The 22,561-nt window shown below is 38.3% G+C and overlaps 1 protein-coding gene across 4 annotated transcripts in view; it reads left to right on the plus strand.

The window, feature by feature from the left end:
* RNF24 (ring finger protein 24) overlaps positions 1-22,561 on the plus strand; it is an 81,850-nt gene that overhangs the window by 30,220 nt on the left and 29,069 nt on the right. For all 4 annotated transcript variants that reach the window (XR_013365017.1, XM_077872342.1, XM_077872340.1 and 1 more), the window contains one exon: positions 14,278-14,427. Coding sequence is in view for 3 of the 4 variants with exons in the window: in XM_077872342.1 (XP_077728468.1) it covers positions 14,285-14,427 (143 nt within the window). In the remaining variant the exon portion in view is untranslated. The remainder of the gene's footprint in view (positions 1-14,277; positions 14,428-22,561) is intronic.

Here is a 22,561-nt window from a genome sequence, read left to right on the forward strand (position 1 = left end):
AAGATGGATTACAAATTTATTTATTTTTAAAGATTTTATTTATTTATTCATGGGAGACACAGAGAGAAAGAGAGAGGGGCAGAGACACAGGCAGAGGGAGAAGCAGGCTCCATGCAGGAAGCCTGACGTGGGACTCGATCCTGGGTCTACCAGGATCAGGCCCTGGGCTGAAGGCAGCGCTAAACCGCTGAGCCACCCGGGCTGCCCAGATTACATATTTAAATAAATTTATTTGTTTGTTTGTTTGTTTATTTAGATACATTATCTTATTTTATTCAAATACCAGTCTGATCACATATGGTCCAAGAACACTCAAATAATAAGCCACATAGAGATGTTAAAGATTGGTCTTCAAACATTATAGCCAATGATGCCACGCTTGCCTATGATCTCGCCAACATAAAACCACATCCACACCTCGTTGGCCACCAAACCATTCAGCAGAGCTTCCTTAACTGTGAGCTGTTTGAAGCTACCAGTTTGAGCACTCTTGACTATTTTTTTCAAGCTCTGAATAGCTGTTGGGATCTCAGCAGGGGTTGGAGGAACCAGCTCAACCCTGGCATAGTGCCAAAATGTGGCCAATCGAGGCTTCGAGTAAGTCACAGCAGCGTTCAGCAGCGCCAGAGCAAGTCACAGCAGCGTTCAGCAGCGCCAGAGCGGCGAGGTTACGGACGAACTGGGCCATGGCTCCCAGAGGGACGTCCCGTCCCCCGCACGGCCGCTGAATACATATTTAAATTTATGATGCAGGGCAGCCCCGGTAGCGCAGCGGTTTAGCGCCGCCTGCAGCCCAGGGCGTGATCCTGGAGACCCTGGATCGAGTCCCACGTCGGGCTCTCTGCATGGTGCCTGTTTCTCCCTCTGCCTGTGTCTCTGCCTCTCTCTCTCTCTCTCTCTCTCTCTCTCTGTGTCTCTATGAATAAATAAAGTCTTAAAAAAATAATAAAATAAATTTATGATGCAAAACCATGTTGGTATAAAGAATATAGATGAGAATTTCTATAATCTCAAATCAAAGACAAAAACCATAAGCGAGGGTCACAAACTTTGCGCAACAGGGCCAGGTAGAAAATTGAATTATTCAAGTGCACTTTGGTAGAAAACAAAATCATGTAATCCTTGATTTCTTTTATTTTTTGATAGAAGTAGAAATATTTATCTTCTTTGAGAAAAGTAACAGGATAAGTACAACAATAAGTGACCACTGACATTTGGTTCGGAGTTAGGGAGTGTTAGGGGGTGGTGGAAATTGTGACAAAGGAGAGCATACTGACCAAGGCCCAAGGATGCACTCACCCTAGTATGTAAGAATATCTCCTCCTCTCCTCCCTCCCATTTGTCCAACAACATGGCAGCTTGGAGGCCCCAAGGCCACTGAGCAATTGCTGCCATGCAAGAATGAAGCCCAGAATCATCAGATCTTCTGATCTTTTTCCGTGTAAAGCTAGTAGACATTGCAAATTATATATAAAATCTCCCAAATTTAAACTGTTATCTCAATTTTTATAACTTTGTATAGGCCAAACAAAATATATTCACAAGGCCAGATTCAGCATATAAGCCTCGAGTTTGTGAACTCCACTGTATAGTTTTGGTTTTGGCTTCATGATTATGCTTACCTCTTTAAATGAGTTGGGATGTGTTCTTTCTCTCAACCTCTCTGTCTGTCTGACTGTCTCTCTCTGTATCAGTTTATCTGGCAGAGGAATTATCTGTACAAGTTTAGATGGAGTTCCACCTCCATTGCCATCAGGTCTGAGCTTTTATTGTGAAGACAGAGTTCTATATTTTCAGGATTTCTTCTTGAGCCAGTTTTGGTTGTTCATATTCCTGTAAAATGGTACATTTAATCTAGGTTTAAGTAAATTCTCTTATAGTTTTTTTTTTAATATCAGCTTATCAGTAGCTTTTATCTCTTCCACACTTTAATATTGTATTGGTTAGTTGGTTGATTTCAGTTCCCCTGTAGATATTTTGTTTGTTTTAATTCACCTATTTTTGTTTGACCTATATTAATATCTTCTGTTTTATTTTGTTTGATTTGTTCTTTTTCTAGCTTCCAAAGTGAATTCTTTTGTTCATTTATTTTGATAATTCTTTTTAGATTGATAATATAAGATTGAAAATACGAATTTTTCTCTTAGTACAAGGCTTTTTCCTCCAATGTGATTAATTTCTAAATGGTCTGTAATTTGTTTTGATTACCTCTTGAACCCACATCATTTCAAAGATTATTTTTTGAATTTCCAAGTAGTTAGTTTTCTTTTGTTTACCTTTTGTTGAGTTAATTTTTCATTATGAGCACAGAATGTGATCTGTTTCTACCCTTTTAAATGTTCCTTATAACATAAACAATCAATTTATCTAAACATAGATATTCCGGAGTCATTTGAAAAGAATGTGTTTTCCTGTAAGACACAAAGTTCTAAATGTATATTATTTGTTAATGATATTTTTATATTCTCTCTCTCTTTTTAGGCTCCCGTGTTTTTACCAAATTCTTAGTGTGTTTCTAATAATGTTTGCTTCTGTATTTTGATGCTGTGTAAAGGTTTGTGTTTGTTATCTTTTTTATTTAAGATTTATTTATTTATTTATTTATTTGAAAAAGAGAAAGAGTGCACAAGTGCAAGGACAGAGGGAGAGAATCTTCAAGCAGACTCCCTACTGAACACATGGCTCAATATGGGGCTTGATCTCACCACCCATGAGATCTCACTACCCACCCATGAGCCTGAGCTAAAATCGAGTGTCGGATGCTCAACCAGCTGAGCCACCCAGGTGCCCCATTTCTGTTATATCTTATTTGGTTACATATACAGCTCTAATTTTTTAAATCACTATAAGACATCATTGTTCCTTGTAACCTTTTTCTGCCTTCATTTCTACTTGTCTGAAATTGGTACTCCTACAATATTTACCTGCAGTATTTTTACTCATTTTCTTATTGCCACCCTCATTTAGAAGATTCTTAGAATTGTTTTCAGTGTTTTCTTATAAGTAGCATATAGCTGATTATTGTTTTTATGTAGTCTTAGTCTTTTAATAAGGAGATTTAAACCATTTAATACCCTCATAATTAACTGCCTACCATTTTATTTTATATTTCTTTAATTTGCTTTCTTATGCCTACTCCCTTCCCTTTTTATCCATTTTAGATTTTACTAAAATGATCCAGTTTTCTTTGCTTCATTTTCTTCTCTCCTAGTCATGCAAATTATACATCCAATTTGTGGTTCGCTACATTTTAACAAACATATTGTGTTGTTTGATTTTTTTTGTTTAGTTCTTTTTTGTTTTTTTGTTTTTTTGTGTAGATGCTTTTTATCAAGTTGATGAAGTTCCCTTCTATTCCTATATTTCTAGGAGTTTTTATATTGGGTGGATGTTGAATTTTGTCAGATGCGTTTTTTTGCTTCAATTATCATGGTCATGTGATTTTTAAATTCTTAAGCTATTAATATGGTGATTAAATTGACTTTTAAAAAATATTAAGCCAGCTTTACATCCATGAAATAAGCTCCACTTAGTCCTAGTGTAAAATTCTTTTTATGTTGATGAATTCTACTTGCTAAATTTTGTTGAGAATTTTTGTGTTTATATTCGTGAGACACTATCCTTATCTGCTTTGGCATCTGCTTTGGTCTTAAAAAATACCAATTCCTCTCTCTCTGTGTCTCTCATGAATAAATAAAATCTTTTTTAAAAAAAATCACACCTATTTATTGTATTTATAAGATTTTATTTATTTGAGAGAAAAAGAGCATGATCAGGGGGAAGGGGCAGAGGGAGAGGAAGAAGTAGACCCCCTGCTGAGCAGGGAGCCCAATGAGGGACTCAATCCTAGGATCCTGAGATCATGACCTGGGCTAAAAGCACATGCTTAACCAGCTGAGCCACCCAGCTGCCCCAATATAGTTGTGATTTTATTTTTTATTTTTCTTTTAAAGATTTATTTATTTATTCATGAGACACAGAGAGATAGAGAGAGAGAGGCAGAGACATAGGCAGAGGGAGAAGCAGGCTCCCTGCAAGGAGCCCGATGCAGGACTCTATCCTGGACCCCAGGATCATGCCCTGACAGAAGGCAGACGCTCAGCCACTGAGCCACCTAGGCATCCCTAGTTGTGAATTTAAACAATTAAATGTTAGCACTGTGGGAAACTTGGCAAAATATAAGAAAGATCTGGGCAGCCCAGGTGGCTCAGCAGGGGCAGCCTGGGGGGGCTCAGCGGTTTAGCACTGCCTTCAGCCCAGGGCGTGATCCTGGAGACCTGGGATCGAGTCCCATGTCGAGCTCCCTACATGGAGCCTGCTTCTACCTCTGCCTGTGTCTCTGCCTCTCTCCCTGTGTCTCTCATGAATAAATAAATAAAATCTTTAAAAAAAAAAAAAAAAAAAGGAAGATCTGTTATTTTTTACAACTACCTATGAATCTACAATTATGTCAATAAAATATCAGGGAAAATTGTTTTATTCAAAAAAGAGAGTGAGAGGACAAATCTGCAAGTCTACAAGTAAAATTGTGGAAGGTTGGAGCTGTGGAGAATTAATTTGGGGGAGATAAGAACTGCAGGTGCTGTGGAGGGGATGGAGCTCTGCTTATGGAAACTACCACAGGTATCATAAGCAGTTTTAGAAGTCCACCACCAAGGTCATGCCTGGCTTAAAGGTGCTTCAGTGGGGAAGGAGGGTAGAGATGTGGGAGCAGACAGCACGGACTGAGGATCCCATGGGTCACAAGAAGGAGTGGTCCCAACAGGCTGCACTGTTACCAGGCATAGGAGCAGATAAAATTATGGAAAATAATGAAGCTGAAAAGAAGAGGGAAAGAAAGATAATGGATCACGAAGTTGGACTTAGGGAACTCAGTGACGTATTAAAATGTAATAACATTCATTTCATGGGAGTCCCAGAAGATGCAAAGAGAGAAAAAGGGGCATGTTTATTTGAGCAAATTACAGCTGAAAACTTCCCTAATCTGGGAAAGGACACAGATAGCAAAATCCAAAAAGCACAGAGAACTCCCATTAAATTAAACAAAAGCCAGACATTGCCAAGGCATTTCATAGTCAAAATTCACAAAATACACACACAAGGAGAGAATCCTGAAGGCAGCAAGGGAAAAAAAGTTCTTAACCTACAAGGATAGACACATAGTCGCAACAGCCCTGTCTACAGAATTTGGCAGGCCAGAGGGGATTGGCAAAATATATTCACTGGGCTGAATGGGAAAAATACGCAGCCAAGAATACTTTATCCAGCAAGGCTGTCATTTAGAATAAAAGGAGTGATAATTTCCAAGACAAGCAAAACTAAAGGAGTTCGTGATCACTAAACCAGCCCTGCAAGAAATATTTAGGGGGACTCTGGGGGAAAAAAAGACCAAAAGCAACAGACTAGAAAGGAACAAAGAACATCACCAGAAACACCAACTTTACAGGTAACACAATGGCACTAAAATATCTTTCAATAATCACTCTGAATGTAAATGGATTCAATGCTTCAATCAAAAGACACAGCATATCAGAATGAATAAAAAAAAGAAAAGACCCATTGATATGCTGCTTACAAGAAACTCATTTTACACCCAAGACATCTGCAGATTGAAAGTGAGGTGGTGCAGAACCATCTACATCATGCTAGTGGACAACAAAAGAAAGTTAGAACACCATACTTATATCAGACAAACTAGATTTTAAAACAATTCTGTAACAAGAGATGAAAAAGGGCACTATATTATAATCAAGGGATCTATCCAACAAGAAAATCTAACAAATTGTAAATATTTATGCCCCTAGTGTGGGAACACCCAAATAGATAGATAGGTAGGTAGGTAGGTAGGTAGATAGATAGATAGATAGATAGATAGATAGATATCAATTATATATATATATCAATTAATAACAAACAACTCATTGATAATAATACAATAATAGTAGAGGATTTTAACACCTCACTTACAGCAATGGACAGATAATCTAAGCAGAAAATGAACAAGGAAAACAATGGCTTTGAATAACATACTGGACCAGATGGACTTAACAGATATATTCAGAACATTTCATCCTAAAGCAGCAGAATGTACATTCTTTATGCATACACATGGAGCATTCTCCAGAATAGATCACATACTGGGTTGCAAATCAGCCCTCAACAAGATCAGAAAGATCAAGATCATACCAAGCATATTTTCAGACCACAATGGTATGAAACTTGAAGTCAACCACAGATTTCATTCTGATTCCCAAGTAATATTCCACTGTGTACATATACCACTCTTCTTTACCCTTTCATCAGTTGATGGACATTTGGACTCTCCATAATTTGACTGTTGTTGATAATGCTGGTATAAGCATCAGGGTGCATGTACCCCTTCGATCTGTATTTTTGTATCCTTTGGGTAAATACCTAGTAGTGCAATTGCTGTGTCATAGGGTAGTTCTATTTTTAACTTTTTGAGGAAGCTTTGTACAGTTTTCAAGAGTGGCTGCCCCCGTTTGATTTTCCCACAAATAGTGCAAGAGGGTTCCCCTTTCTCCACATCCTTACCAACATCTGTTGTTTCATGTGTCTGTTAGACATCTATATGTCTTCTGCCCATCTGTTAACTGGATTATTTGTTTTAGGGGTGTTCAGTTTGATGAGTTCTTTATAGATTTTAGATACTATTTATCAGATATGTCATTTGCAAATATCTTCTCCCATTCGTAGGCTGCCGTTTAGTTTTGTTGATGGTTTCCTTCCTTGTGCAGAAGCTTTTATCTTGATGAAATCCCAGTAGTTCCTTTTTGCTTTTGTTTCCCTTGCCTCAGGAGACGTGTCTAGTAAGAAGTTGCTGCTACTGCTGCTGAGGTCAAAGAGGTTACTACCTGTTTTCTCTTCTAGTATTTTGATGGGTTCCTGTCTCTCATTTAGGTCTTTCATCCATTTTTTTAAAGATTTTATTTATTTATTCATGAGAAACACACACAGAGAGAGAGAGGCAGAGACACAGGCAGAGGGAGAAGCAGGCTCCATGCAGGGAGCTCGATGTGGGACTCCATCCCGGGTCTCCAGGATCACGCACTGGGCTGAAGGCAGAGCTAAACCACTGAGCCACCCGGGCTGCCCCTTTCATCCATTTTGAATTTGTTTTTGTGTATGGTGTAAGAAAGTGGTCTAGTTTCATTCTTCTGCATGTTGCTGTCCAGTTTTCCCAACACCATTTGTTGAAGAGATTGTCCTTTTTCCTTTAGCTATTCTTTCCTGCTGTGTCAAAGATTAGTTGACTATATAGTTGTGGATCCATTCCTGGGTTCTCTATTTTCCATTGATCTATGTGTCTGTTTTTGTACCAGTACCAAACCATCTTGTATGACTACAGCTTTGTAATACAGTTTTTTTTTTTAATTTTATTTATGATAGGCACACAGTGAGAGAGAGAGAGGCAGAGACACAGGCAGAGGGAGAAGCAGGCTCCATGCACCGGGAGCCCGACGTGGGATTCGATCCCGGGTCTCCAGGATCGCTCCCTGAGCCAAAGGCAGGCGCCAAACCGCTGCGCCACCCAGGGATCCCTGTAATACAGTTTGAAATCAGGAATTGTAATGCCGGACAGCCTGGGTGGCTCAGCGGTTTAGCGCCACCTTCAGCCCAGAGCGTGATCCTGGAGACCGGAGATGGAGTCCACGTCAAGCTCCCTGCATGGAACCTGCTTCTCCCTCTGCCTGTGTCTCTGCACCCCACCCCTCTCTGTCTCTCTCTCTCTGTGTCTGTCTCTCATGAATAAACAAATAAAAAGATCTTTAAAAAAAAAAAAAAAAAGGAATCGTAATGCCTCCTTGATTTTCTTTTTCAGGATTGCTTCAAGTGTTCAGGGTCTTTTGTGGTTCCATACAAATTTTAGGATTGTTTGTTCTAGCTCTGTGAAAAATGCTGGTGATAGTTTGATAGGAATTGCACTAAAAGTGTAGAGTGCTTTGGGTAGTATAGACATTTCAAAATTGTTCTTCCAATCCATGAGCATGGCATGTTTTTCCATTTCTTTGTGTCCTCTTTTATTTCTTTTATAAATGTTCTATAGTTTTCAGAGTATAGATCTTTTACCTCTTTGGTTAGGTTTATTCCTAGGTATCTTGTGGTTTTTGGTGCAGTTGTAAATGAGATTGATTCCTTGATATCTTTTTCTGTCTTTTCATGATTGGTGTACAGAAATGCAACAGATGTCTGTATGTTGATTTTATATACTGTGACTTTGCTGAATTCTAGAACTGGTATCAGTTCTAGCAAATTTTTGGTAGAGTGTTTCAGGTTTTTTATATAAAGTATCATGTTGTCTGCAAATAGTGAAAGTTTGACTTCTTCCTTGCTTTTTCTTTCTTTTTGTTGTCTGATTGCTGAGGCTAAGACTTTCAGTACTATGTTAAATACTAATGGTGAGAGTGGACATTATCATCTTGTTCCTGACCATAGAGGAAAGGCTCTGTTTTTCCGATTGAGAATGATATTAGCTGTAGGTCTTTCATATATGGTCTTTATGATGTTAAGGTATGTTCCATCTATCCCTACTTTCTTGAGGGTTTTTATCAAGAATGGATGCTGTACTTTTTCCAATGCTTTTTCTGTATCTATTAAAACAATCATATGGTTCTTATCCTTTCTTTTATTAATGTGGTGTGTCACATTGGTTGATTTGTGAATATTGAACCACCCTTGCAGCCCAGGAATAAATCCCACTGGATCGTGGTGAATAATTCTTTTAATGTATTGTTGGATTCAATTTGCTAGTATCCTGAGAATTTTTACATCCATGTTCATCAGGGATACTGCTATGTAATTCTCCTTTTTAGTGAGGTCTTTGTCTGGTTTTGGAATCAAGGTAATGCTGACCTCAGAAGGTCACAGTAAAAATTTCTTCCACGAAATCAATAACAAAAAAATGGATAACAGGAATTTTGTATAAAAAGAAATATCAAGGGATTAAACCATAACATTGATATATTCAAAGATGAAGTTAATGACCTTTAAGAGACCATAACTATAGATAATATGATAATTAGAGCAAACTGGGAATATAATGTGAAGTATTTTCTATAACTATTTGTTAAGAGTCTTTCAGGGGTGCCCAGGTGGCTCAGTTGGTTGAGTGTCTGACTCTTGGTTTCAGCTCAAGTCGTGATCACAGGGTAATGAGATCAGGCCCCATGTCAGGTTCCACACTCAGTATGGAGTCTGCTCCAGCTTCTTTCTCTCTCCCTCTCTCCCTCCCCTTCCCCCAACTCACTATATCACTTGCTCTCTTTTTTTTTAATTTCTTTTTTTTTTTTTTTATTTATGATAGTCACAGAGAGAGAGAGAGAGAGAGAGGCAGAGACACAGGCAGAGGGAGAAGCAGGCTCCATGCACCAGGAGCCCGATGTGGGACTCGATCCCGGGTCTCCAGGATCGCGTGCTGGGCCAAAGGCAGGCGCCAAACCACTGCACCACCCAGGGATCCCCATCACTTGCTCTCTTTAAAAAAAAGTAAATATTTTATTTTTTAAAGGGTCTTTCAAGGACCTACTGAGTAACCAGATACTGAATGTTAAAGAGTACATACTCTGTGATTCCATTTAGCTCTGAAATTCTAGAATAAGGAAAATTAATCTGTAACGATAAAAATCAGATCAGTGATTGGAAGTGGTGATTAACTGCAAAAGGCTACAAGGGAGCTTTCCAGGTAAATGGAAATGTTTTATGCCTTGATTAGGGTTGTGATTAACATGGGTGTGGTGTGTTCATTTGTCCAAACTCTGACCTGTACACACAATATGGGTGCTTTTTTAAATGTAAATTATGTCTCCTTTTTTTTTTTAAAAAAAAAAAAAAAGGTTTTGAAAGCCTAAAATAATTTTTCCTGAGGACTTTTGTGTTATAAGACACAAGTATGTGGGGTTTTTGTTTAATAGTTTGTGAACCATAAATTGTAAAATACAGGGATCCCTGGGTGGCGCAGCGGTTTGGCGCCTGCCTTTGGCCCAGGGCGCGATCCTGGAGACCCGGGATCGAATCCCACGTCGGGCTCCCGGTGCATGGAGCCTGCTTCTCCCTCTGCCTGTGTCTCTACCTCTCTCTCTCTCTGTGACTATCATAAATAAATAAAAATTTTTTTAAAAATTGTAAAATACAGTGATCTAATTATTGGTGTCTCTTTTTCTGAGCTTTTTTTTTTTATGATAGTCACACAGAGAGAGAGAGGCAGAGACACAGGCAGAGGGAGAAGCAGGCTCCATGCACCGGGAGCCCGACGTGGGATTCGATTCCGGGTCTCCAGGATCGCGCCCTGGGCCAAAGGCAGGCGCCAAACCGCTGCGCCACCCAGGGATCCCTTTCTGAGCATTTTTAAAGCAAAAGTAGAATGCTAACTACTGGGAAGATGATGATGTGGTATTGTCCAGGGAATAGTAACTGGCCTACCTAGGAAGAATGTGGCTTCTAAACACACTTCAAGAAACACTGCTATAGGGGGTCCCTGGGTGGCTCAGTGGTTTAGCGCCTGCCTTTGGCCCAGGGCACGATCCTGGAGTCCAGGGATCGAGTCCCGGGATCGAGTCCCGTGTCAGGCTCCTTGCATGGAGCCTGCTTCTCCTTCCTCTTGTGTCTCTGCCTCTCTCTCTCTCTCTCTCTATCATAAATAATAAATAAATAAATATTTAAAAAAAAAAAGAAAAGTAACACTGCTGTAGCCTTTCTGGCTGTGGTGCGTTATGTTTAACTCAGGTCTTCTATGCAGCCAAATCTTGTACTCTGTCCCTTTTGTATATCGATGTGAAATCCCATTGCCCATAAAATATTCAGATCTTCCCATCTCTTTCTTTACTTTTTTTAAATAACCTGATTAGATGATTTAAAATTTAGGCTAAGACTAGAGATTTCATAAGGAAGTAAAAGGTTTTTATGTGAATGAAGTCAGAAATGCCAAGTAAGATCCAGCAGTACACTGTATGTTCTGTTTTTCTTCTTTACTTCCACAGGAGCAGTTCCTAAATAATTTTTACATTTGTAATACTTATATAACAAAGTATGCTTATTACTAGGATGTTAATGGTGGCTCTCTTTATTTTATATTTTTAAAGGTTTATTCATTTATTTTAGAAAGTGACTAAGTGGGGGGGGAGTAGCAAAGGGACAGTGAGAGAATCTCAAGCAGACTCCTTGCTAAGCATGGAGCCCAACATGGGGCTCAATCTCCTGACCCTAAGATCATGACCTGAGCTGAAATGAAGAGTCAGCTGCTTAAACAACTGAGTCACCCAGGCATTCCAATAGTGGCTCTCTTTTTAAAGATGACCTTATTTTAAAAGATTATTAATACTCATTGCTGAAAAGATATTATGATGAAAATATTATAAAACTAAAATGTCACTAGACTAGGATTAACATCTTAGAATAATATACCAACTATTTAGACTTTTGGACCAACATTTCGGTTGTATCTAAGCAATTTCATTTATCAAAAGAAATGGAGAAAATTCCTAAAATGTATTTTGCATCAGCATATCCTCTGCCAGCCCTACCCCTAATTGGTTGTAAGACCCTGCCAAGAAGAGAGAACTCAAAAGAAAGTCTCAACATCCAGGTCTCAGGAGTACGGAGGTAGATGTCTCTTCCCTCTAATGACACCCCTACCTATAATAATACTCTGCTTGTCTGTGTACCTGTTCAGAATTCCTCACGTTTGTTGGTGGTGCCACCCAGTGTAAGGACTCCTGAAGGGCAACATTCTCACACCACTGACACACTCCTTACTGGCCTATGTTGATGGCTGCCTTTAGCCAGAATAAGTTGCCAGTTCCTGCCTCTGGGGATCAGGTTGGCAGGCCACTTGACACAAAGGTTGGCAGTGTGTGCAGAGGAGCTCCCTGAGAAAGGAGGATTTGGTGAAATCCTCACCAGAGACTTGATCTTTGTTAGGGCTTCTTTTATGTTCTTTTACTCAATGTCACCCCTCCTCTTGTCCCTGCCAAAATGTGCATAAACACACACAAACAGACTAAAACCTTTGTATTTTGTCCTAACTCTTAGAGTTTTATCTGAGTGAAAAAACACTTGCAGAAAATGGCTAAAGGCTCTAAACTAAATATTACCCACAACTTCTGTTTGAAAGTTCTCAGAGAAGAGTTTCCATGGGAGGCAATTGTCCTTTCCATTCATGGAATTTGAACTGTGTGGTGATCTGTAAATATCACCAAACAAATTAATAGAAATAGCCCCGTTTTTAACATTTAAACAATATTTACTATTTTCTGATTATAAAAACAGCACATGAGAAAGACCATAGAGTATATATATAGGCTGTGGGTACACTGGCTTTGGAGTTGGAGAAGGCATGGCTCCTGTACATACTTGGTCAGTCATGAGTATGTGACCAAAACTCTCTAAGCTTTATCTACAAAATGGGAGATATGGTACCTATTTATAGAGGTATTTTGTGAAGATAAAATAAAGCGAGTAATAAAATGTTTAGAACAGGGCCTAACTTAATAAAGGGAGCTTAAAAAAAAAAAGGAAAAAAAAATCAAAATGACTAAACCACAAGCCACTGTTAACATTTTGACACATTGGCTTTTTTCTGCCATACACACACATACCAACCAGTATGTTCAGCCTTTTCCAAAATTGGGATCATATTTTATATACAATCTATATAGCCTGCTCAATTTTTCCCACATATCTTTTTTTTTAAGATTTATTTATTTATTTGAGAGAGAGAGAAAGAGCACTTGAGTAGGGAGAGGGAGAGAATCTCTAGCAGACTACCCACTGAGAGCAGAACCTGACTCAGAGCTCAATCCCATGGCCCTAGGATTATGACTTGAGTCAAAATCAAGAGCCAAATACTTAACCAAGCCACACAGGTGCCCCGCACCTTACTACTTTTACTTATTAATTTCCAGCTTCTAATAACTTATACTAAGAAGTCAGCAGCTGCAAAGGACAACTGCATCCCATGGAAACTCTTCTCTGAGAACTTCCAAACATAAGTAATGGGTAATATTTAGTTTAGAACCTTTAGCCATTTTCTGCAAGTGTTTTTTTTTTTTTTAAAGATTGTATTTATTTATTCATGAGAGACAGACACAGAGAGAGAGAGACAGAGACACAGGCAGAGGGAGAAGCAGGCTCCATGCAGGAAGCCTGATGTGGGACTTGATCCCGGGTCTCCAGGATTACACCCTGAGCTGAAGGCGGCGCTAAACTGCTGAGCCACCCGGACTGCCCTGCAAGTGCTTTTTTACTCAGATACATAAAATTTCCTTTTTCATACACTCAGGCAACCCACCCACATATCTTTATATTTCCCTTGACAGTAAAATTTACAGAAACATGTTCATGACCTCATGGTACTATAACATTGATTCAACATAATTAATCTTTACCTCCTTGTGAGATATCCGTTGTTTCTAATATTTTACCATTATTAATATTGTTACTTTTTAAAAAATATTTTATTTATTTATATGAGAGAGAGAGTCCACAAGCAGGAAGTAGGGGCAGAGGGAGAGGGACAAGCAGATTCCCTGCTAAGCTGCTAAGCATGAAGTCCAACATGGTACTCGATCCCAGGACCCCGAGATCATGACCTAAGCTGAAGTTAGATGCCAACTGACCCAACTGAGCCACCCAGGCACCCCTAAAATTACTGTTTTAAAGGTTACAGAGCTTTTAAAATCTTCAGACTTGGGATCCCTGGGTAGCTCAGCAATTGAGCGCCTGTCTTTGGCCCAGGGTGTGTTCTTGGAGTCCCAGGATAGAGTCCCGCATGGGGCTTCCTGCGTGGAGCCTGCTTCTCTCTCTGCCTGTGTCTCTGCCCCCCACCCCCTGTCTATCATGAAGAATAAATAAATAATCTTTAAATAAATAAATAAAATAAAATCTTAAGACTTGTTCTGTTTTGGGGGGTGTAGGGTACTTTCAGGTTGAACTTTTTCATATGTTTGATGATGCCTGGCATTGTTTCAGTGAAATATCTTTTTATGAATGAATATAACTTGTAAAGGTTTTTTAGGTAGGCTCTCAAGCTTCTAGAATAGTGCCAGATACATAAGTATTCAGTAAATATTTGTGGCATGATAAATGGATGAATGGAAAGAATATTACCTCTTTATAATATTTGTTTCAGATGGGGTCAAGTCTTTTTTTTGGGGGGGGTCAAGTCTTAATGAAATTGTTGCCTTTGTCTACAAAGATAATGCTATCTTGGTTCTTAGTCTTAACAACCTAATTTTTTTCCATTCTTTTCTTCCCCCACAGTTCATCCATGAGCTCGGATTTCCCACATTACAACTTCAGGATGCCTAATATTGGATTCCAGAATCTGCCTCTCAACATATATATTGTGGTCTTTGGCACTGCAATATTTGTCTTCATCCTTAGTTTACTCTTCTGTTGCTACTTGATTAGGTAATCAATTTTCATTCTATGTTACTTCAATATATGTTAAACAACCAATTATAAATCAGCTATCTGCCCTTATGTTAAAAAATTATATAAGTGCAAATTCTTTTTTAATTCATTTATTTATTTTTTTTTAATTTTATTTATTTATGATAGTCACAGAGAGAGAGAGAGAGGCAGAGACATAGGCAGAGGGAGAAGCAGGCTCCATGCACCGGGAGCCCGATGTGGGATTCGATCCGGGGTCTCCAGGATCGCGCCCTGGGCCAAAGGCAGGCGCCAAACCGCTGTGCCACCCAGGGATCCCCAATTCGTTTATTTATTTAAGCAATCTCTACACCCAGTGTGAGGCTCAAACTCATGACCGCAGGATCAAGAGCCACACGCTCCTCTGGGTAAGCCAGCCAGGTACCCCAATAATTAGCAAATTTTCTAAAATTAAGGCTGCTTAACATTTTAACCTCTGTGAGTTACTTACTGATCAGTTAAAACACCTTTATGAAGTCTTCAATCCTATTTGCTGATTAAATGTTTTACTCTATAGAAGAAAATTGTCCTCATTTATTTTTCTAACATATTAACACCTGGTCCAGGTACACTTATGAGATTGTTCCCAAGATTTAATCTGCATTCACAGAGATTTAGTATCTTTTCTTTCTTTCTTTTTTTTTTTTTTAAGATTTTATTTATTTATTCATTAGAGACACAGAGAGAGAGGCAGAGACACAGGCAGAGGGAGAAGCAGGCTCCATGCAGGGAGCCTGATTCAGGACTTGATCCTGGAACTCCAGGATCACTCCCTGAGCCAAAGGCAGATGCTCAACTGCTGAGCCACCCAGGTGTATCCCTTCATGATGTCTTTTCAAGGAAGGTGTTGCATCATTGTTAGGTAAAATCATTAGGGATCAGAAAACAATGTCCAAGACATGATCTAAGCCTTTGAACAGGTTCTCGTGGTCTCTTAAAATTTTAAGCTCTTTTGGTCAGGTGTTCAGGTGATTGATTTTCTATATAAAACATTAAATATTCTACATGACACATGTACAGAAAATTGATAAAGGATAGAACCTCACTTGAAGGAGTAATAGTTTTGGCCAGTAAAGATTCACAGTTGACTTACTCATAATTGTTTAAGCAAACATCTTCCTCTTTTTGAGTTTTAAATTGGGTCTGATTTTCAAAGCAAAAACTCAGACTATAAAAATTCATATTGTTTTGATTGTACTGTATTGTTGAAAGTTTTATGAGTAAAAACTAGAAAGCTGGGTTTTATTAAACAACTATACCTCTAACAATTTTTAGTGTTCACACGGTATGTGATTATGGTTAAGGTAAATACTATCATCTCATATCTTTTAGCAATAATTAATTGTTGCCACCAGTGACCACTCACTGATGGACAAATTCAAATGAATTTAGTGTGTATTTCTGATATTCTGACAAGTGAATGTATGTTCTTCATAGAAAGTGAATCTTTTCTGAAGCTCTCACAAACTGTAATCACTTCTTTTTCACAGGTATGCTGGATGGTTATGATTTTTAGGTCTCAGAGTAATAAACACTTTAATATAATTATAGGATTTTAATAAGGAAAAGCTTTTTTAAAAATCTATTTCTAGAAATTTCTTTTTTCCAGCATTTCTTTAATAGTAGTTGATAGGGACCTGGGTAGCTCAGTCTGTTAAACGTCTGCCTTCAACTCAGATCATGATCCTAAGGTCCTGGAATCAAGCCCCACATCTGGCTCCCTGCTCAGTGGGAAGTCTGCTTCTCTCTCTCTCTGATTCTCCCCTGGCTTGTGCACGTGCACGCGCTCTCTATCTCTCGCTTACTCTCTCAACTAAATAAATAAAATCTTGTAAAAAAAAAAGTTTGATAGGGGTGCCTGGGTAGCTCAGTCAGTTAAGCATCTGCCTTTGGCTCAGGTCATGATCCCAGGGTCCTGGGATCAAGCCCTGCACTAGGCTACCTACTCAGCAGGAGAACTTGCTTCTCTCTCTCCCTCTGCTGCTCCCCCTGCTTGTCCACTCTCTCTCTCAAATAAATACATAAAATCTTTAAAAAATAAAACAAAGAGGATGCGGAGAAAAGAGAACCCTCTTACACTGTTGGTGGGAATGTGAACTGGTGCAGCCACTCTGGAAAACTGTGTGGAGGTTCCTCAAAGAGTTAAAAATAGACCTGCCCTACGACCCTGCAATTGCACTGTTGGGGATTTACCCCAAAGATACAGATGCAATGAAACGCCAGGACACCTACACCCCAATGTTTATAGCAGCAATGTCCACAATAGCCAAGCTATGGAAGGAGCCTTGGTGTCCATCGAAAGATGAATGGATAAAGAAGATGTGTTTTATGTATACAATAGAATATTACTCAGCCATTAGAAATGACAAATACCCACCATTTGCTTCAACGTGGATGGAACTGGAGGGTATTATGCTGAGTGAAGTAAGTCAATCGGAGAAGGACAAACATTATATGTTCTCATTCATTTGGGGAATATAAATAATAGTGAAAGGGAATATAAGGGAAGGGAGAAGAAATGTATGGAAAATATCAGAAAGGGAGACAGAACAAAAAGACTCCTAACTCTAGAAAACGAACTAGGGGTGGTGGAAGGGGAGGAGGGCGGGGGGTGGGGGTGAATGGGTGACGAGCACTGAGGGGGGCACTTGATGGGATGAGCACTGGGTGTTATTCTGTATGTTGGTAAATTGAACACCAATAAAAAATAAATTTATTAAAAAAACAACAACAAAACAAAAAAAAAGTTTGATAAATGCTATGTAAATATTCAGCATTTTTTTAAAATTAGGGAATTAGCCATAGCAAAAATAGGACCTCACAGTCTTAAAATATTTTCTGTGAGGAAGAAAGCACAGGACTGCTGATTCTTTTTGTTCCTTTTCTCAGACCTATTAAATTTTTTGGTAATTGCCCTACAAATAGTGGTTTTTAACTAAGAAATCTGTGAATTTAATATTTGAAACCAAATTATATTTTAAAAGAAGATAAAAATCACAAAAATGTAACAAAATGTTTTTAAAGATTCATTAAAGAAAGGGTTTTATTTTTTTTAATTTATTTATTTATTCATGATAGACATGGGGTGGGGCAGAGACACAGGCAGAAGGAGAAGTAGGCTCCATCTCAGGAGCCCGACGAGGGACCCGATCCCAGGACCCCAAGATTACTACTGGGCCAAAGGCAGGTGCTAAACCGCTGAACCATCCAGGGATCCCCAAAAAAAAGGGTTTTATATATATAAAATATTCTAAACTAGCTCATAATATAGTTTTTATTACTATGTCAAAGATTTAATTAAGCCTTTAATCTTCTTGTTTTAAGAAAAACACTAATATACCTATTGTGATTCTGAGTAAATTTTTTAAGAAATCAGTTGTGAAACACCATTTTACTTCATTGTATTCCTTTTAATAATCAGGCAAATAGGTAAAGAGAAAGGAAAAATTGATAACATTTGTTTTCATACATTATCAGTATACTTCTTTTCATCCTTTCTGTATGCTTTATTATTTAGCTAACAGAGCAAGTAAATAGGGATCTGCAACACCAAAATAAAATTGTCTTGCCTTATCAGAGGAACAAGTCATGTTCAAACATTTCTAAACTTCATTTACAAGTCAGTGGTACCATTTTGAAAATTAAATCATGATGTAAGGAACTTTTCCTTTCTGATGATCCCAGTTTGTTAACTTTTAACCTTTCCTATGTTAAATTTGGATTTAACAAGTCATTTGCAATTAATTTGGAAATTCATAAATTCAGCTCCTTTAAAATGATCCTAGCCCATTTTTTAACATAACTTAAGCTCTCTAGCACCTTTCCAAGGGGGGCTCTTCTGTTCTTAGGCAGAGATCCCTCTAGACACACCAGATTCATCAGAACCTTAGGAGGAACACAGGAATTAGGTCTGAACAAGACACCCACCACCAACCACAATCTTACACAATACTGTATAATAGAATCTGCTGCCTATGATAGGGTTATGAATAGATCATTACGAAAACACAAAAGGAGGGCATCTTAACTTCCTAGCAATGATACTATTTTATAATGAATCATGTAATAGTCTGTTATCTATTTCTCTGCCCCAGTAAATATTTGTCTATTCTGTTTACTGTATCCCAAACAGTGCAGTGCCTTTGGTACTTAATAAATGTCTGTTGGGTAAATCAAAGAACGGTGTCCCTAGTAGGAAGTTATTAGATATGCATAAAAGTAAAAAAATCAAGAAACAACACAAGAAAGGTATTTAGAAACAGAAATAAACATCAAAATAGTGAGCTAACAGAGATAGGGCAGGGCAGCCCAGGTGGCGCAGCGGTTTGGCGCCGCCTGCAGCCTGGGGTGTGTGATCCTGGAGACCCAGGATCGAGTCCCACATATCGGGCTCCCTACGTGGAGCCCGCTTCTCCCTCTGCCTGTGTCTCTGCCTCTCTGCCTCTCTCTCTCTGTGTCTATGAATAAATAAATAAAATCTTTAAAAATAAATAAATAAATAAATAAATAAATAAATAAATAAATAAATAAATAAATAATAAAGAGATAGGGCAGGGACACCTGGGTGGCTCAGTTGGTTAAGCATCTGCCTTTCACTGGGGTCATGATTCCAGGGTCCTGGGATTGAGCCCTGCATCGGGCTCCCTGCTCAGCAAGGAGTCTGCTTCTCCCTCTCCCTCTGCCCCTCGTACTTGCTTGTGTTCTCTCTCTCTCTCAAATAAATAAATAAAATATTAAAAAATAAATAAATAAAAGAAAGGGTAGAGGGCTGATTTTTTTGTTACTAATTTTGTAGAACTATATATTACTTTGAAATTTGTGCATATGAAAAAAATTTGTGCATATGTAATTTTGATAAAAATATAAACTAAAATTAGGGGGAAGGCTATGAGTTACCTAATAGAAATTATAAGGTCTTGAATCAAGATAATGACAATAGAGCTAGAGAGAGTGTTATGGATGGTTGTAATATTTGGGAGGTGAAAATGAACAGAATTTGGTGACCAGATTTTTTTTTTAAAGATTTATTTATTTATTCATTCAGAGAGAGCGAGAGAGAGGCAGAGACACAGGCAGAGGGAGAAGCAGGCTCCATACAGGAAGCCCGATGTGTGGGACTCCATCCCGGGTCTCCAGGATCAAACCCCAGGCTGCAGGCGGCGCCAAACCGCTGCACCACCAGGGCTGCCCTGGTGACCAGATTTTAATGATGGACAGGAAAAGATGTGCTTAGAATTTTTCCTGGACTTCTGGTTTAGGGAGCTGGGTAGCAGTCTAGAGATAAAAAATGGATAGGAAAGTTTGGGGTGGAAAGATGATAAATTCCATTTTAGATATGAGAGGACTGAGTTTTCTGTGTAACAGTCAAAATATTTAGTATACAGTTGGATAAATAGGTCTCTAGCTTATAAGAAGTCTGGTCTGGAAATAGGGGGTCATGTAATGAGGTTGAGGTTGAGGTCAGGAGAGTCCTAGAGAGAATGTGTATAGTGAAATAAAATGGCTCCAGGACAGAATCCTAGGGAAACGTTGATATTTAAGAGGAGCCCAAAGAAGAGACTCAGAGGGGACAGCAGAAGATAGGAAGAAAATTATGAAACAGGTACCCCACAATTAGGGTTTCAGTGGATTGAATCAGTTATGTCAACTGCTCCCAGGGATGTCCAGTAAGAAGAATTGAAAAGTTCCCATTACATTTGATAATTAGGTTTGCATCTATAATTTTAGTTTGAAAAGTTTCAGTAGCATGGATATAGGGGTGATGAAAGGTGGGCTGTAATGGGGCAAAGCCTGACCAGCAGGTGAAAATGAATACAAGAAATATGACCTCCTCTCTGAGGAATCTTGGCTGAGAAAAGATGAGGTTGGGTAGTGTAGGGGTGTGGTATGCTGTAGAATCAAGGGAGTATTTTGGTCTTTGTTTTAAGAGATTTGGGCATATTTGTAAATAGATATAATATTAAGGAGAATGAGCTAGTTGTGGAGGATTTGTGAGAAGGAATGAACCATGGAGGTGAGAAGAGACCCACATAAAAGTTATAGTGGTATTAGGTCTGAGCAGGAGAGTACCTTCTTAAGACAGAGATGAAAATAATTGTAGTAGACGATATATGTGTACAGGTCTTCCTCAGCTTATGATGGGATTACATCCCAATAAACTCGTGATAAATTGAGAATATCATAAGTCAAAAATGCATTTAGTATATCTAACCTACTGAATACTATAACTTAGCCTAGCCTACCTTAAACATGCTCAGAACACTTAAGGTAGCTTACAATTAGGCAAAATCATCTAACACAAAGCCTATTTTATAATAAAGTATTGAATATCTCATGTAATTTATTGAATACTGTACTGAAAGGGAAAACTGAAAAAGGTTGTATATGCACAGAATGGTTGTAAACAAATGGCTTGTTTACCCTCATGATTGTGTGGCTGACTGGGAACTGCGACTGCTACCATTGCCCAGCATCCCAAGAGAGCATCAGACAGCATATTGCTAACCTGGAAAAAGATCAAAATTCTAAGTAAGGTTTTTACGGAATACATAGGACTTTTGTACCATCTAAAAGTCGAAAAATGCTAAGTCAAACCATATTAAGTCAAGGACTTGGAAGTATGTGGGGCTGGGAGCCAGAGCTTGCGTATCTGATAGACTCTTCCCTTCACTCTAAAGTAGTTGAAAATGTCATGGAAGGAGGTGGTAGGATAAAGCTTGAAGACAGTGGCAAGTGTTTGAATGACTACTACATGGAAGCCTGAGATACTGAGTGTGAATAGGTGGAATCAGAGGACAATGTGGAGAGTCTAAGCTGAGAGTGATGACCACAGATTTATTGTGGCCATAACCTACATGGTTTTATCATTTTCACCAGCATTCAGCATTGTTAATCACACCCTCTTAGATACTTCTTTAGAAATCGATATTTATTCAGCACTTACTGTGCTTTAGACCCTGTGCTCTGCATTGCAGTTGAACCAGGTAATTTTATTATCTTTATTTTACAGAAGTTAAATAATTATCTTACAATCACACACATAAAAGTTGGTTAAAGCTGAAACTCAGACCAATTTGGGTCTGACCCCAGAGCATGTGCTCTTAACCTTAAAAAATTATTTTTATCAGGCTTCATTTCAAAATAACCATTTCAGAATTTCATAATCACTCTTACAAGACAGATTTGCATATTGGGGATATTCTAAAACTGGTTTCTTTGTTTTAATTTTGAACCTGGAATTTTTTAGTGAAGACAGCACCTATTTTGCTTTTCTTTTAAATACTGGATAACAAACTACATAAGAAAAAAATATTATTCCCCATTCTCGCCTCCTTCACCAAATAAGTCACAACCTCTATTATTAGTATGTTCCCTGGAAGGAATAGCAAAAAGATAGGTGTTAGATGCATAGCAAATACAACATAAATATTAGGTAATTAATGGGACTTGGAGTAAAGGAATGATCAGAACGGTGAAGTTAATTTAAGTAGGATTTCCTAGAAGGGATAAATGATAAACTATGGATTAAAGAAAAAGGTGAGCACAAATTGGCCCATGCTGTGACTAGAAGTAATGATGCTTTGGAAAAATATGTAGATCCAATTAAAAGAGTCAAATAAGCAAAATAAATACAGATCAAGCCTCATTTTAATGAACTCTGATGGGATTCATTTTATTCCTTTACATAAAAATGTACTGCATGCTTTTCTTGGAAAATAAGCAGACCAAAAAAAAAAAAAAAAGCAGTAAGGATTATAGATGATTTGAACTACATGATTAATAAATTTGACCTAATTAAGAGAAATTTTAGTTTTAAAATTATATATTACACAGGGGCACCTGGGTGGCTCAGTAGTTGAGTGTCTGCCTTTGGCTTAGATTGTGATCCCAGGGTCCTGGGATAGAGTTCCACATCAGGCTCCCAGTGGGAGTATCTGCCTGTATCTCTGCCTCTCTCTGTGTGTCTCTCATGAATAAATGAATAAAATCTTTTTAAAAATTATATATTACACAAAGACTGAAAACCAATTACATGTTTTCCTTTAATAGAGCTGTAAAAAAACAATTAAATCCAAAGGAAAGTAGAGGAAGAAAATTTAAAAAGTACAGAAAT

Source organism: Canis aureus, chromosome 26 (assembly GCF_053574225.1).
Source record: "Canis aureus isolate CA01 chromosome 26, VMU_Caureus_v.1.0, whole genome shotgun sequence".
NCBI classification, from domain to species: Eukaryota; Metazoa; Chordata; class Mammalia; order Carnivora; family Canidae; genus Canis; species Canis aureus.